Source organism: Malaclemys terrapin, chromosome 14 (genome assembly GCF_027887155.1).
Source record: "Malaclemys terrapin pileata isolate rMalTer1 chromosome 14, rMalTer1.hap1, whole genome shotgun sequence".
Taxonomy (NCBI): Eukaryota; Metazoa; Chordata; order Testudines; family Emydidae; genus Malaclemys; species Malaclemys terrapin.
Window position 1 is genome coordinate 36,323,884 of NC_071518.1, and position 13,061 is coordinate 36,336,944.

Sequence of the window (13,061 nt, forward strand, 5' to 3'; positions counted from 1 at the left end):
TTTTCTGTTTAGCAGATTTTAATTTATCTTAGAAATGGGGGTTAGGGCTGTGTGTTTATTTATATTAATAATAATAATAAAAAAAACCTCCCCACCATCTTCACCTCAAATTATGCCAGCCAGGCTTATCAGGTAGACACATGCTCTTTGTGTATGTGGAACGTGCTTTTTACATCCTTCCTGCACCAATGTTGGCGCACCGGGCGGAAACCAGTCTCTTCTATTGCTGTCTGTCATTTGCTGCTGCTTCTGTTGGCTCTGTATTGTTGAGATGGACTAGTTTACCCTCCCTGCTAAGGGGTGCGTTCTTAAGAAGTCTCATAGGTGCCCTCACGTCCTCACACCATTTGGTCTCCATTTGACAGTTTCATGTTGGAGTCTGTGCATTGGCATCCAAAGTACATGACCCAGATATGTCCAGCAGTGCCTTCTGATTCCGGAGCAATTTGCTCCTGGTTGGTGACTTTTCTTCGCTGGTGATGAAGTCTTTCCAACCAATGTCCAGAATCTTTTGTAGGCACTTACTTTTGAATGAATCTAGTTTTCTAACCTTTTAGCAGATCTCCAGTTCTTGCAGCCCTATGTTAGCACCAAGATTACGTTTGAATTGAAAATTGTCAGTTTTGTTCTGGTGCTGAATATCTTTGATTGCCATACGTTGTTAAGTTCACTAAATACTGTGGATGTCTTTCCTATCCTTGATGTCACTTCCTTCTTGAGGTATCCGTTAACTAATATGGTACTACCCAGTAGATGAGTTGCTCTTCTTGATATTTTTGACCAGGGTGGATTTGATTTAAATCATGATTTAAATCACTAGTCAGGAAGACTCAATTGAATCATGGATTTCTACATAAAAGTGCATTTTTGTTGGTTGTTATAACCTTAATACATATACTTCACAACTTCCAGAGATAGATGTAGGTTTCATTTTTAGAAGGTACACACTATACATTTTTAAAGTGATTTATTTTGAAAACTTTTCAGATTAGTTTTTAGAGCTATATCAGAAAATGAATGATTGGTTATTTCATCAAAGGTAATTGAAGCAGATATTTATGAAGTCACTGGGAGGTGAACTATCTCCAATTCAACAGGTTAATCATTAATATTTGGATGATTTTCTTGCCATGCTGTATTAGGAGGAGAACATCACCAGACAGATATTTTAAATTGTTTTATTTAACTAAAACAACAACGTTATGTATTCTGGATTTTTTTCTTCAACAGCAAACATATATTATTTTAACAAAACAAGCATATGCATTTTTGAATTTAGTTAAATATTCAAGATTTTTAAAATCAGGATTGTTTTTCTTAAAACTATTTTTAGTTAAACAATTTCATCTCCATATGTTATTATCTCATAGAACTGGAAGGGACCCCGAAAGGTGATCGAGTCCAGCCCCCTGCCTTCACTACTAGGACCAAGTACTGATTTTTGCCCCAGATCCCTAAGTGGCCCCCTCAAGGATTGAACTCACAACCCTGGGTTTAGCAGGCCAGTGCTCAAACCACTGAGCTATCCCTTCCCCCATATAAATGAAATATTTAAAAAAAAAAAAAAAAAAAAAAAAAAATTAGACTGTCAGCCAGGTCAACATGAGAAACTTAAAATATTGGCTTCTGCAGCTAACTCAGTCGTCTTCACCTTCATTTTCCTGTTTGTTCATAATCTGGAAAAGAAAAACAAGCTTTCCTACTTTTTCAGGTCCCAAACGATTTCTCAATTTGGAATGAATTAGTCCAAAGGAAGAAAATATTCTTTCTACACCGGCAGAAGAAGCTACTGCTGTTAAAAGTGAGATGATCACTTCAAGAGTCTCTGAATCCAAGTGCTTAAGTGACCCACCAGTTCATTGGTGTGACTTTCTTTAAAATATCATCAACAAACATATCTTTCTTGAATGGTTCTTATTCCCAAACTGGGACTCTTTGACAGCCTGCTGCCATTATAGGTTTTTCCTTCTAGTGAGAGAATGGTATGGTAGCTCTCAAATCAATGAAGGCTACACTCAGAAAGACCTCAAGACTTCTGGAATATGCTGCTCAAATAGTTTCTACTTCATGTCCTTCCCTTCTCGCATTTATCTCCAGACTTCTCCTTGTCCAGATCTATTCCACGCCCAACAATCTTCTATTCATTGAACTTTTTGAAACTTTGCACTTTCAAAGAGAGGTAAGGGATTGACTGTGTGTACACAAATTTGCAGAGGGACAATAGGGTTATTTCTCACCTCTATATAGTATGTATGTATGTACACCTCTACCCCGATATAATGCTGTCCTTGGGAGCCAAAAAATCTTACTGCGTTATAGGTGAAAATGCGTTATATCGAACTTGCTTTGATCTGCTGGAGTGTGCAGCCCCCCCCATCCCCCCTCCCCGGAGCACTGCTTTACTGCGTTTATATTCGAATTTGTGTTATATCGGGTCGCGTTATATCGGGGTAGAGGTGTATTTAAAAACATTTTTGCCGTTAACAAGCCTGTTATCTCTGGAGACACAAATCCACAGTCTGAGAATTGCAAAACTAATCCTCTCTGATGGTATCTTCTAGACTGAGCACTGATTGGGTAGATAGAAAGATTACCGTAAATCTAAACAGAACCCCCTGGAACTGCATAAAATTGGGTCACTAATCCATGAACTATTGGAACTAATTTACAAAACTTTTCTTAAACGTTACATGAATATATTGTCTCATACTATAGAATTAGAATTTATAATCCCGATCTTTGAGCTATCATGTATCTTAATTAAAACTCTCTCTAGATAGGTTTTTTCTCAAAGAATTTTATCAAAAAAAATCCTATTTAAATCCTTTTTTTTTTTTAATCATTGATTTTTATCCACCCTGTTTTTTGACTTCTGTTGTGATGTTACCATTTGATATCTGGCTTTCAAGGATATTTGTTTTAGCATAACTAATTTTGAGCCATGCTTGGCTTGCTGTTTTTGCCAAGTTGTCTCTCTTTATTTGTAACCTTTTGGGGGTGTTGCTCAGTACCACAATATCGTCAAGGTCGTCTAGGCATTAGCCATCTAGCCATGCTGTACTCGTGTTTGTGTTTTGTTAATACACTTCTTTGTTATCCAGTCTATGGCAAACAGTGGAGATACAATGCAGCCTTGTTTCACTCATGCCAACAGTGAACTACTCTGTCTGATTGTTCACCTTTATAGAGCACTTCACATCTCTACATGGTCTTGATGACTTTAGCTGGGATTCTATAGGACTGAACAATGTTCCACAATGTATGTTAGTGCAGGCTATCAAATGCTTCTTGAAAATCAATTAAATCGATGAAGAAGGGAGCTTCCCCTTTTAGATATTCTTCTGTGGTCCTTGGTGTGAATATCTGACCTACACAGGATCTCTTGGGCTTGAATCCAGCCTGTTCTTCTCTAAGCTCTGCATCCATTGCTGCTTTCATCCAATTTAGTATCCCACTGCACAAGGCTTTCCCTACAACAGAGAGTAGTGTAACTCCTCTCCAGTTGTTACAGTCAGTAACATTAATCCTTTTGGAATATTCTGACAATAATTCCATGTTTCTCTTGGTGAGGGGGGGTTCTCTTTTTCCGAAACTTCATTTAGCCGCTCTCTCTGTTTTGTTAGGATGCTGGTATCAAGTATTTTAAGCATTTCTGCTGTAATCTGATCATCTCTCGCTGCTTTGTTATTTTTCAGATTTTTGATCGAAGCCTGTACTTCCGACATCTCAACTGGACTAATGTTTGTCAAGTTGAGCAAGTTCATTTGTAATGTATTCGGGGCCATTTATCTCGTTAACACTTGAAAATTGACTGAATTTAGCTATAATTTGGGAGCTGTGAGACTTGCATTGTTGGAGGAGTACGGGCATCTCTGCCATTATCAAATCCCACAGAGCAAGCAGAAACTCTTCCATACTGCTAATTGGTTCCTCCTTGTCAACAAGGAGAGGTGGCTTTCTAGTACATTGAGGGATATGGAGTTCAGTTACTGCTTGCCCCCAAATGGGTTTAGTGAGGAGTCTGTGGGAAGCTTTTTATAGTACAGTCTTTGGATTGGTTAGTGGGGCAGAGGGGGAACAGAGGGCGTTGTTTTTCCCACAGTCTTGGTGCTGGCAGCCACTTCCTTTTATTTGAAAATAACTAATATAACTTGTCATTGTCTCAAGTTTTGTCAGCTCTTGAGTTTGAGAGTAGCTTCGGTTAGATGAGCGGTGGCATTGTGGAGAAAACAAGTAAAATGTTGCTGTTTAGATACCTAGGTTGGTTGTAAAGATAATACATCGGATATTAATTAACATATAAAATGTATAGTCCCTTTCATTCAAGGAGCTCAAAGCACTTCGCAGACACTAATCCTTACAACACCCCTGGGAGGTAGGCAAGCTTTATCCCTATTTTACAAGTGTGGAGGACCAGAGGCACAGAGGTTCAGTGACTTGCCCAGTGTCTCCCAACAAGTTGCTGGCAGAGTCACAAATAAACCCCATAACTCCTGATTTGCCGTCTTGGGCACTATCCACCAGACCATACTCCCTCTGACACATGGAAAACATTGTAACACCTGGGTAAACAATAATACAAAAATTTGTGTGGAACATTGCAAACACCTCGGTCATGCTATGTTACCCAGTAAATGCCCTGATTCTTAATATTGAATCATTCTGTCTGGTGAACAAAGATCAGAAATGAGGTGCATGGTCAGAGCTGCCTGAGAGGAAGCTCACCTGGTACCTCTGCTCTTTCTAAGCCTGGTTCAGTTAATGCTATTAGACCTTCATCTTTCATGAGCATTAAATTCACTCCTAATTTTTTTTATTTAAAGGAGTAAAATCCATTTGACCTTGAAAGTATCTCTTCCAAAGGATTTTGGAGGAGAAAAAAGTAAATATGCCTTCATAAGAAGTGCTGTGTAGTTCTGACGCATTTTTAGGTGGAAAGAAGAGTAAGGAAGTGATACTGAATGAGGGGGGTGTGGGTGTAAGTGAGAGAGAGAAAATAGAATATAAGAAAATTGAACTTCTTAGAATGAATGGTTTGGTTATGTAAAAATAGACCTCCAGCCCTTTCCCACAGAACAGGAGTGACTGCAGATTAAATTGCTGTGCTTTGTTTCCCTAAAGGAAGGTTACGGTATTGGGGACGACGAGTACTCCTGTGCATATGATGGCTGCCGGCAGCTGATTTGGTATAATGCCAGAAGTAAACCACATTCCCATCCCTGTTGGAAAGAAGGTATTTTCTTCATCTTGTGGCAGTTATCCTAGCCTGCTTTCTCCAGAGAGCTTTTTTAGAATACTCGCAGGAGGAATAGCCTGTATTTGGAGTTTATTAACAGTGTCAGAGACTCTGAAGACTAGGTCATCTAGCCAACTTCTTGCCATTACAGGATTGTTAATTACTGTACGCTTACTGGTGTTCTGTCTGGTTTCTTAAATGTCATGTGAAACTGTCCACCACTTCTCATGGAGACATTCCACAGCTTAACAGATCTCACTTTGGGGAATCCCAACCACCATCGGTTATTAGAGGCGGTGCTCATAGCACCACCTTAGCTTAATGTTGCCTGATACTTCCTTTTATAAGATCCTGTTTTAGTTGCTTATAACTTGGCCAAACTTAAGTCATTGGGGCGGAAATTTTCCATGCAAGATGTTTACGTCAGGCTGATGTCTGTCTTCAGCAAAAATGGTTTGGCTGTTTCTGAGAACAGGATTTGGGAAATACATTGTTTGGCCCCTGTATAAAAAAGAGAGGAAATTCTGGCAATCTTTGCTTTGAGAAGCTATAGTGCACCCTTTCTTTGGCGTAGGAACTTGAAATTTGGGAGGAGGGCGGCCTTTTTTCTTTTCTTTTCTTTTCTTTTCTTTTTTTAGGGATGTGCCTGTAATCCACACGAAAATCAACCCAAATTTGCCCAACTTGTAAAATCTTTAAAATACCTCAGTTTACACATGCTCTGTAGAGACTTCTTTAGATTTTTAGCAGCTTAATTTCCTGAAGATTGACTGACTGCATTGGGCATGTTCCATCCTGGGGAGGGAACGGAAAGAGGCAACCCTAAAGCCGGCATTTGCTAACTTTTGAATATTTAACTTAGCAGTGTTAATATTCCTTAAATGTAGCTTTCTGTGTGCAAATCAACCTAAAATCTTCCCTTCCTTAATTTCCTCCTAATTATACACTTTTTATTGTGGTAAATAACACTTCTCCTCCCTCAGTGCTTATTCAAATAGAGGTAGGTTGTTCCCTATTAGTCACTCCTTAGCCAAGCTATTCACAGTCAGCGTCTTAACCTTTCCTCAACAATCAGCACCTCCAACTCCCAATCATATTTGTTTTGGTCGTTGAATGCCATAAATATCTGAAACTTAATCTTAAAATATTTTTGTTTTTGCACATAAGGAGACACAATAGGATTTTTACTTGATTTGCAAGAAAAGCAAATGATCTTCTATTTAAATGGGAACCAGCTTCCCGCTGAGAAGCAAGTGTTTTCATCTGCTGTGTAAGTATATTTTCATGTTGCCAGAGACCAGAATTAAAGTGCGATATGTATAATGGTTCTCATTAGTTAAAAGAAAAAAAAAATTAAAATTCTGGGTTTAGTTTGACAGTAAACCAATATTTACCAGTCATAGATGCTATTGCTTTTAAGCAGACCTCCCTATTGAAAGTACTGATAACAGTTAAAAATCAATTACATTAGTGTGAATTTACAAATGGATTTAAGGGCCAGAGGAAACGCATTCTTTAGCCGAAGTTTAATACAGCTTTCTGTAGTGCAATTTTAGCAACTTACGGAACACTTGCTATATAATATTGAGGATTTGGGTTCTCTGGGAGATAAAATAACAAAACCTTGTTCTTGTTGCTTCAAATGTGTGAACTTTTTGCATGCTCATAATTTACTCAGGGCTCCCCAAGTTTTGTGCCTACGCAAATAAGGGAAAGATGGGGGAAGCCGGGTGGTGATGTTGAATCCTTTGCACTTGAACCTGTTCCCCAAACAGCAACAGACAGCCCCATTTTGGACAAAACAGTTATTCCTACTGAGTTGGATGGAGAATAGTGTTGTCACCCACTCAGGTGCATGTGTTTGCCTTCCACATAGATGCAACTTCTCCTGTTTGTAGCCAGTAGAGGCTCTGGCAGACAGTGACAATGGGCTTGGTTCACATATCTTAATTAAATTTGGAAATGAAGAATCAAGGAAAATATGTGCTACTAAAATCAGGTGCCCTGGCGTTTCTCTCCCAAGTAACAGTGGCTGAATTATAGTATTGGGAGTCTTGTTCCAGGATGGGATAGATTCTGGTCCAATGAGTATGTCCAGCATGCTCTGTCTGTACTATTGCTGTCTGATGTTCATGCTGTCCTTCAAATTGCAGATCTGGCTTTTTTGCTGCAGCTAGTTTCATGTCCTATCAACAATGTGAGTTCAATTTTGGAGCAAAACCTTTCAAGTATTCACCTTCAATCAAATTTAGCACCTTTAATGATTACGCCTTCCTGACAGCAGAGGAGAAAATAATTTTACCAAGGTAATCTCTTTCTGCCTGGTTATGCCACATTCATACAATATACAAATGTGTAGGTTTGAACAGGATATGTCAAATTTCTGGTGTAAATGGTCTAACATTGTAGTCTCCTAGAACATAAATAACTTTGTGATCAGTTCAGCACGTGATTAGCATGTCCCTTTCACGTAAGGACTAGACTTCAGGCTCCACTTCAACAAAGCACTTCAGCACATGCTAAATTTTGTCCATCTTCATTCTGTACTCATTAAACTACACTGCTGGTGCAGTTTTAAAATTAAACTGATTTTACCTAGCACAGTGTTTAAAATACACATAGTAAAAAGCACTTCCTGCTATGTATAAACTGTGAAGTTAATTGAAGAAAAATGATCTTAATTAAAATTGGTGTCTTGTTTAAAAGTGACCTCATTTGTGACATTGGCCGTGGAGAAGCACTTTGCAAGCAATTGTAAAGCCTGAAGTGATGGTTTTCTTCTCCTAATCTCAATAAAAATACTTCCTTACTATGAAAGATGCTGCCAAGGAGAGATGTTGGAGTGGACTGGCAATTCCCTGATTTATGAACAGTTTAAGGCCTTTTGGTTTAATTTATGCTCAGAACTTCTACTCAGATAAAATCAGCATAAAATTTGCATTTCTGCAAAAAGGAAAATTTTTCAATTCCAGCTTTAGGCAATCAGTCAAAGTGTGATCCAGTGCAGGAGAGCACAGTGCTGGGAACCAGTGGCCCTGCTTTGCCACTAACTCACCATGTAACCTGGGGTAAAACCCAAATTTTTAAACTTTGATGCCTAAAGATAGTTGTTGTGACTGGGCCACTCGCCTCTCACAAGCACTTCCTATCTGGTATGCCTGTGCTTGCACTTCTTTCAGCTTTGCACTGCTCGCAGTGCCTCCCACCGGCTACCGCCCTCGTCAGGTGGCTCTTTGGTGACTCCGCCCTCCAGCTGAATCACGCAGTTTGCATGTGTACAACCAACCCCCTTCCGGGAGTACACAATTCAGTAGGGCCTATCACAGTGCCCTGAAGACCCTTCACCTCCTGGCGAGCCCCAACTGACCCCGCTCTCCAGCTGAGCTGCGCTCTCAGTTCAGTTCACGCTCCTTCTGGGGGGTATCCAAAGTCCCACAAATGCTGAGAGTGGGCAAAAAAAATCAAGGGACTGAACCTCCATTGGTGCCGTCTATCCACACCGAGTTCCACTGAATTCACAAGAGTGCAGAGTTCTAGTAGCCCCACTGAAGGAGCAGGGCTGACGTTTTATCATTTCTTGGGTATTGGAAGGAATTATTTTCTTTCATCCATGAAAGTTCTGATGCTTTTTCTCTGGCACCTTTCTATATTAACACTGGTGACTCTTAGTGTTTAGAGATGTGGCTGCACTGTTTACCCTACACTCTTTGACTGTTTCCTTATTTCAGCCTCCTCCCTGTGTTCATTCAAAACTTACCAAGAAAATGACATACTAAATCTCCTCATTTTTAATCTAATGTAGAAGGTCCCTCCAACTACTTAGTGCAGTTTTTCTGGACAGTAGCTAATGCTATCACTTCTTTCATCGATTTTTCTCACCTGAAATTCCTTGGTATTGGTGTCACTTGAGAATACAGCTCTAATTCCATTGTTAGAATCCAAACATATGGAGTAAAGTTTTTATTAACTCAGTTCCTTCGACATTTCCTTTATACTAACACATCATACATTCTCCTCTCCATCCTGGCCTTTTTTTCCTCTTCTTGTGTTGGTTGATGTGTTGGATTGTCATCCCTCTCTTGTATCTATATTCTTGTAAACAGTTTTACAGTATTGTATGGTTTCTGAGACTTTGTGCATATTGAGAGTTTTTTTAAAACATTCCTATTATACCAGTGTATATAATCAAACTAAATCATAAGAGGTGGTTTTTTTTTTTTTTAATTTAGAAGTGTTCCACTTTGAAGCCATAGGAATTGGAGATGGAAAAAAGATGTATTGAGTCATCTAGTCTAGCCATCTCTTCCAACCCTCCCCACAGCGTAGCCAGAATAGGGTTGTTAGACTGTCCCAAATAATTTTTTGTTCGTTTAGGAATGTTTTTACTGATTTGTTTTTAATTGTCAATTAAGAACAACAGTAAAGAATTTGTGTAGGAGAAAAATACCTGCAGATGTGGTATTGGCCTGGATCCATTACTCAGGAGTGTAGTTTAGTGATAAATGTTTTTCTTGTACATCTATTTCAGACATAGACGTCTGGCTTTGTTGAAGCAAGTGAGTATCCGAGAGAACTGCTGCACGCTGTGCTGTGATGAGGTAGCAGACACAGAACTCAGACCGTGTGGACACAGGTAAATTTAAACACAAAGATCTTGTCCGTTTGCACCACATTGTGTGAAAATCCAGTCAAAGTCCGATTTCTGCTCATCTCTGGTGACTACCCAACCTGCACGAAAAGATCTGTCCCTTTAAAGATTTGAAAAAGAGTACAGGATAAATAAACACTAGTCATTTGACCAACATCTCCCTCAACAAAACAGATGTAATATCCAAGGGGGTGGGTGTATGCTGTTGCTAAGTATAGACCTGCTTTTGTGTGTCTTCACAGTTCCTGCACTACCAAATTTAACTCCTTGGTCTGGAAAGTGTCTTGAGATAAGTATAGTATAAAAGCTCCAAATAAAATAGTCTTGTTTAGAGAAAAATCAAGAATGGGACTGGATTTTTAATGCAATCTGGATCCTTTTACCAAGTCCCCAGTTCAAATACAGTTAAATACTGACAATGTCATTGCCATGATGGTTTTTTAATTGCCTGTATGAAATGAGTTTGCAGCTACGTGTCCAGCTCTTAGTGACCTGTGGGCACCACTATAATAGGACTGTTGGAATTGTCATTCTTGTTGGCAGTTAGCAGAAAGACAAAGGATTGAGTGGGTGTGCAGAATATACCTTCCTATCGCCTCTAGTTATTGACACTGCCATTGTCCAAACCATACCTGGTCTGTGGATTAATTAAAGGGTGACTGCACTAAAAATTGCTCAGCAGCATTAAGGACCTAAATCCCTGATTGCCTCCTGCAAGGAAGGGGGTTGAGACTCATGGGCTTCCATTGACTCTAGTGGGAGCTGAGGACACAGTACCTAACCTTCACATTGAGGAAAATCCCATCTTGCTGACCCTTTTCCCACAGTGGTTGAAGAAATTTTTGTATTGAGTGAATTTATTAGCATCTGGATGGTGTTGATTCTACTCTTCTTTTTAAAAAAATCAGCATAAATTCAGATTTGTAACTGATCTTCTCTTCTTTAGTGACCTGTGCATGGAGTGTGCCTTGCAACTGGAGACCTGCCCGTTGTGTCGACAGGAAATACAGACTAGAGTCAGACAGATCTCTCACATTTCATGACACGTGGAGAAATATCATGGACTTATTTCTAATCAATTCCAGCCAATGCTGCAAGGGACAAGCATCTCTAACCAATCTATACGCACATCAAAACCATAGCCGTGACCAGATTTCATGCTACGCCATAGTTTATCTTAGAAATGAAATCTTTAATAAACTAACCCAACTTGCCAGTGCTGGGGAACTGGCTTCAACAATAGATAATAGTTCAACATTTTATGGCTGTTGGTTATCTCCAAGCAAGACCACAGGAGAGTGTCTTTCTTTTTCTTTCTTTCTTTCTTTTTTTCTTTCTCTCTCACCTATCACAAGTGCTGAAAAAGAATTTGCACTGGAAATATACACAAAGTACATAAAATCTTCTAAAACAGGGACATTCTGTCTCATGCTCTAAAGTCCTTATTTTTGGCAGAAGTCATGAATAAAGTAAGCCAATATGTCTTTAATGTAGCCTCTTGCTGGTCAGAGACTGTTTTCCGACAATGGATATTAAACTGCTCAAAGACTTGAAATCTGTACACAGACAGACTGGTTTGAAAAGAAAGTGCAGAGACTGTAGAAAAATCCAAATTTTTGATAACTCAATGATTCCAAAGAACGTTCTGATTTCTTTTTTTAAACTGCAGAAAATTGGTGGTATTTTCACATTCATAGTGTTTCTAATTACTTCAATTTCAGTACCCATGTTTAGTGTAAGAATTCCTCCTGAAAATTATTCTTTTCACTAATTGTAATGCTGGACGGGAGACAGTTTGAAATTTTGGGTATTTTTAAGGTACCATCAATCATCTTTTTTTTAATCAGTATTGTTTTTTGAAAGTTATGTACATTTTGAAAATCTTGAGCTATATTCTCAAAAGGTCTGGAAAGAATTCTGAGCAAATGTATTAATATTGTTTTAAACGAATACATGTTGTTTGAATAGCACATTCAGTCCTGCTCTGTTTAACTGTGTCTTTAACCACAAATGCACATCGCCTACACTAAGAACCTCACACACGGTCCCCTGCACCAGGTCCCTGCAACCTATACAAAACCAGGTATAGGTTTTGTGTCACACTTTCTTTTTGGTTGCCATCGTCAAGTGGTGATTCCTTTTTACTCCCTGTTATCATAAATTTGTAAAACTTAGTTAATACGGATTCACTTCAGCAGGCAACTGTGGATAGATGGGTTGTTTCAATGTCCAAGTATAAATGTAGTAAAACCGAGGCAGATCCTCAGCTGGTGCAAATTGGTGTAACACCATGGAAGTCAAAGTGGGCTGTAGTCCACGAAAGCTTATGCTCTAATAAATTTGTTAGTCTCTAAGGTGCCACAAGTACTCCTGTTCTTCTTCTTTTTATGGAAGTCAATGGTACTTTACCAACGTGGGCCAGTTTGAGAACCTCACCCAGAATCTCCCAAGTTTTTACACTTTTTTCTTTGGCGGTACAATAGCCTTGCTAACCCACACACACAATAACTTAGACCAAAAAAATCTCCACTTCTTGGCAAAGATTTAATAGCGGAGATTGCTGTAGTAAGCTCTTGTGCTGCAAGGTGTTTTTTATTTAAATAAAAATTTATATAAATTTAGTGTACTAGTAAATTATAAAAAGAACAGGAGTACTTGTGGCACCTTAGAGACTAACAAATTTATTAGAGCATAAGCTTTCGTGGACTACAGCCCACTTCTTCGGATGCATATAGAATGGAACATATATTGAGGAGATATAGTAAATTATATTTAATACAACGTATAGTTGGGGCCTGTCTGTACGGGCTGAGCATCTTAAACTCCTGTTTGTCAATGAGAGCAGAGAGCCTTGAGCACCTCACAGAATCAGACTCTTGAAGTTATTCTTTCATTTGATGCCTTCAAGAATTCAAAGGGTGATGAAAGTCACCCCTCTGCAGATGGCCAGCAAATGGCCTGTTCACCACTTGAGGGCTTGGACTTAAGTACGGTGTAGCTCTTTGTGCTGGTCCTCTGCCCCAGGGTGACTTTCACCCCCAAAATGCAGATATTCAAAGAGTCTCTCAATCATTTGCACAAATTAAGAAATCAGTTATAAACCCTTCTTCCTCCTGAATTTTCCAAATAGTTCTTTCTTACTAGACTGAATACAGAATAGCGTAACTTAATCATCTT

At 39.1% G+C, this 13,061-nt stretch overlaps 1 protein-coding gene across 3 annotated transcripts in view; it reads left to right on the forward strand.

Moving 5' to 3' along the window:
* The window catches only part of RSPRY1 (ring finger and SPRY domain containing 1), a 53,138-nt gene extending 41,284 nt beyond the window's left edge, over positions 1-11,854 (forward strand). For 2 of the 3 annotated variants that reach the window (XM_054049185.1, XM_054049184.1), the window contains 6 exons: positions 3,696-3,749; positions 5,122-5,233; positions 6,404-6,506; positions 7,390-7,542; positions 9,765-9,869; positions 10,831-11,854. In XM_054049185.1, the coding sequence (XP_053905160.1) occupies positions 3,696-3,749; positions 5,122-5,233; positions 6,404-6,506; positions 7,390-7,542; positions 9,765-9,869; positions 10,831-10,927 (624 nt within the window). In that variant the 3' untranslated portion in view covers positions 10,928-11,854. The remainder of the gene's footprint in view (positions 1-3,695; positions 3,750-5,121; positions 5,234-6,403; positions 6,507-7,389; positions 7,543-9,764; positions 9,870-10,830) is intronic. The other variant, XM_054049186.1, reaches the window with a different exon arrangement.
* Positions 11,855-13,061: the final 1,207 nt, after the last annotated feature.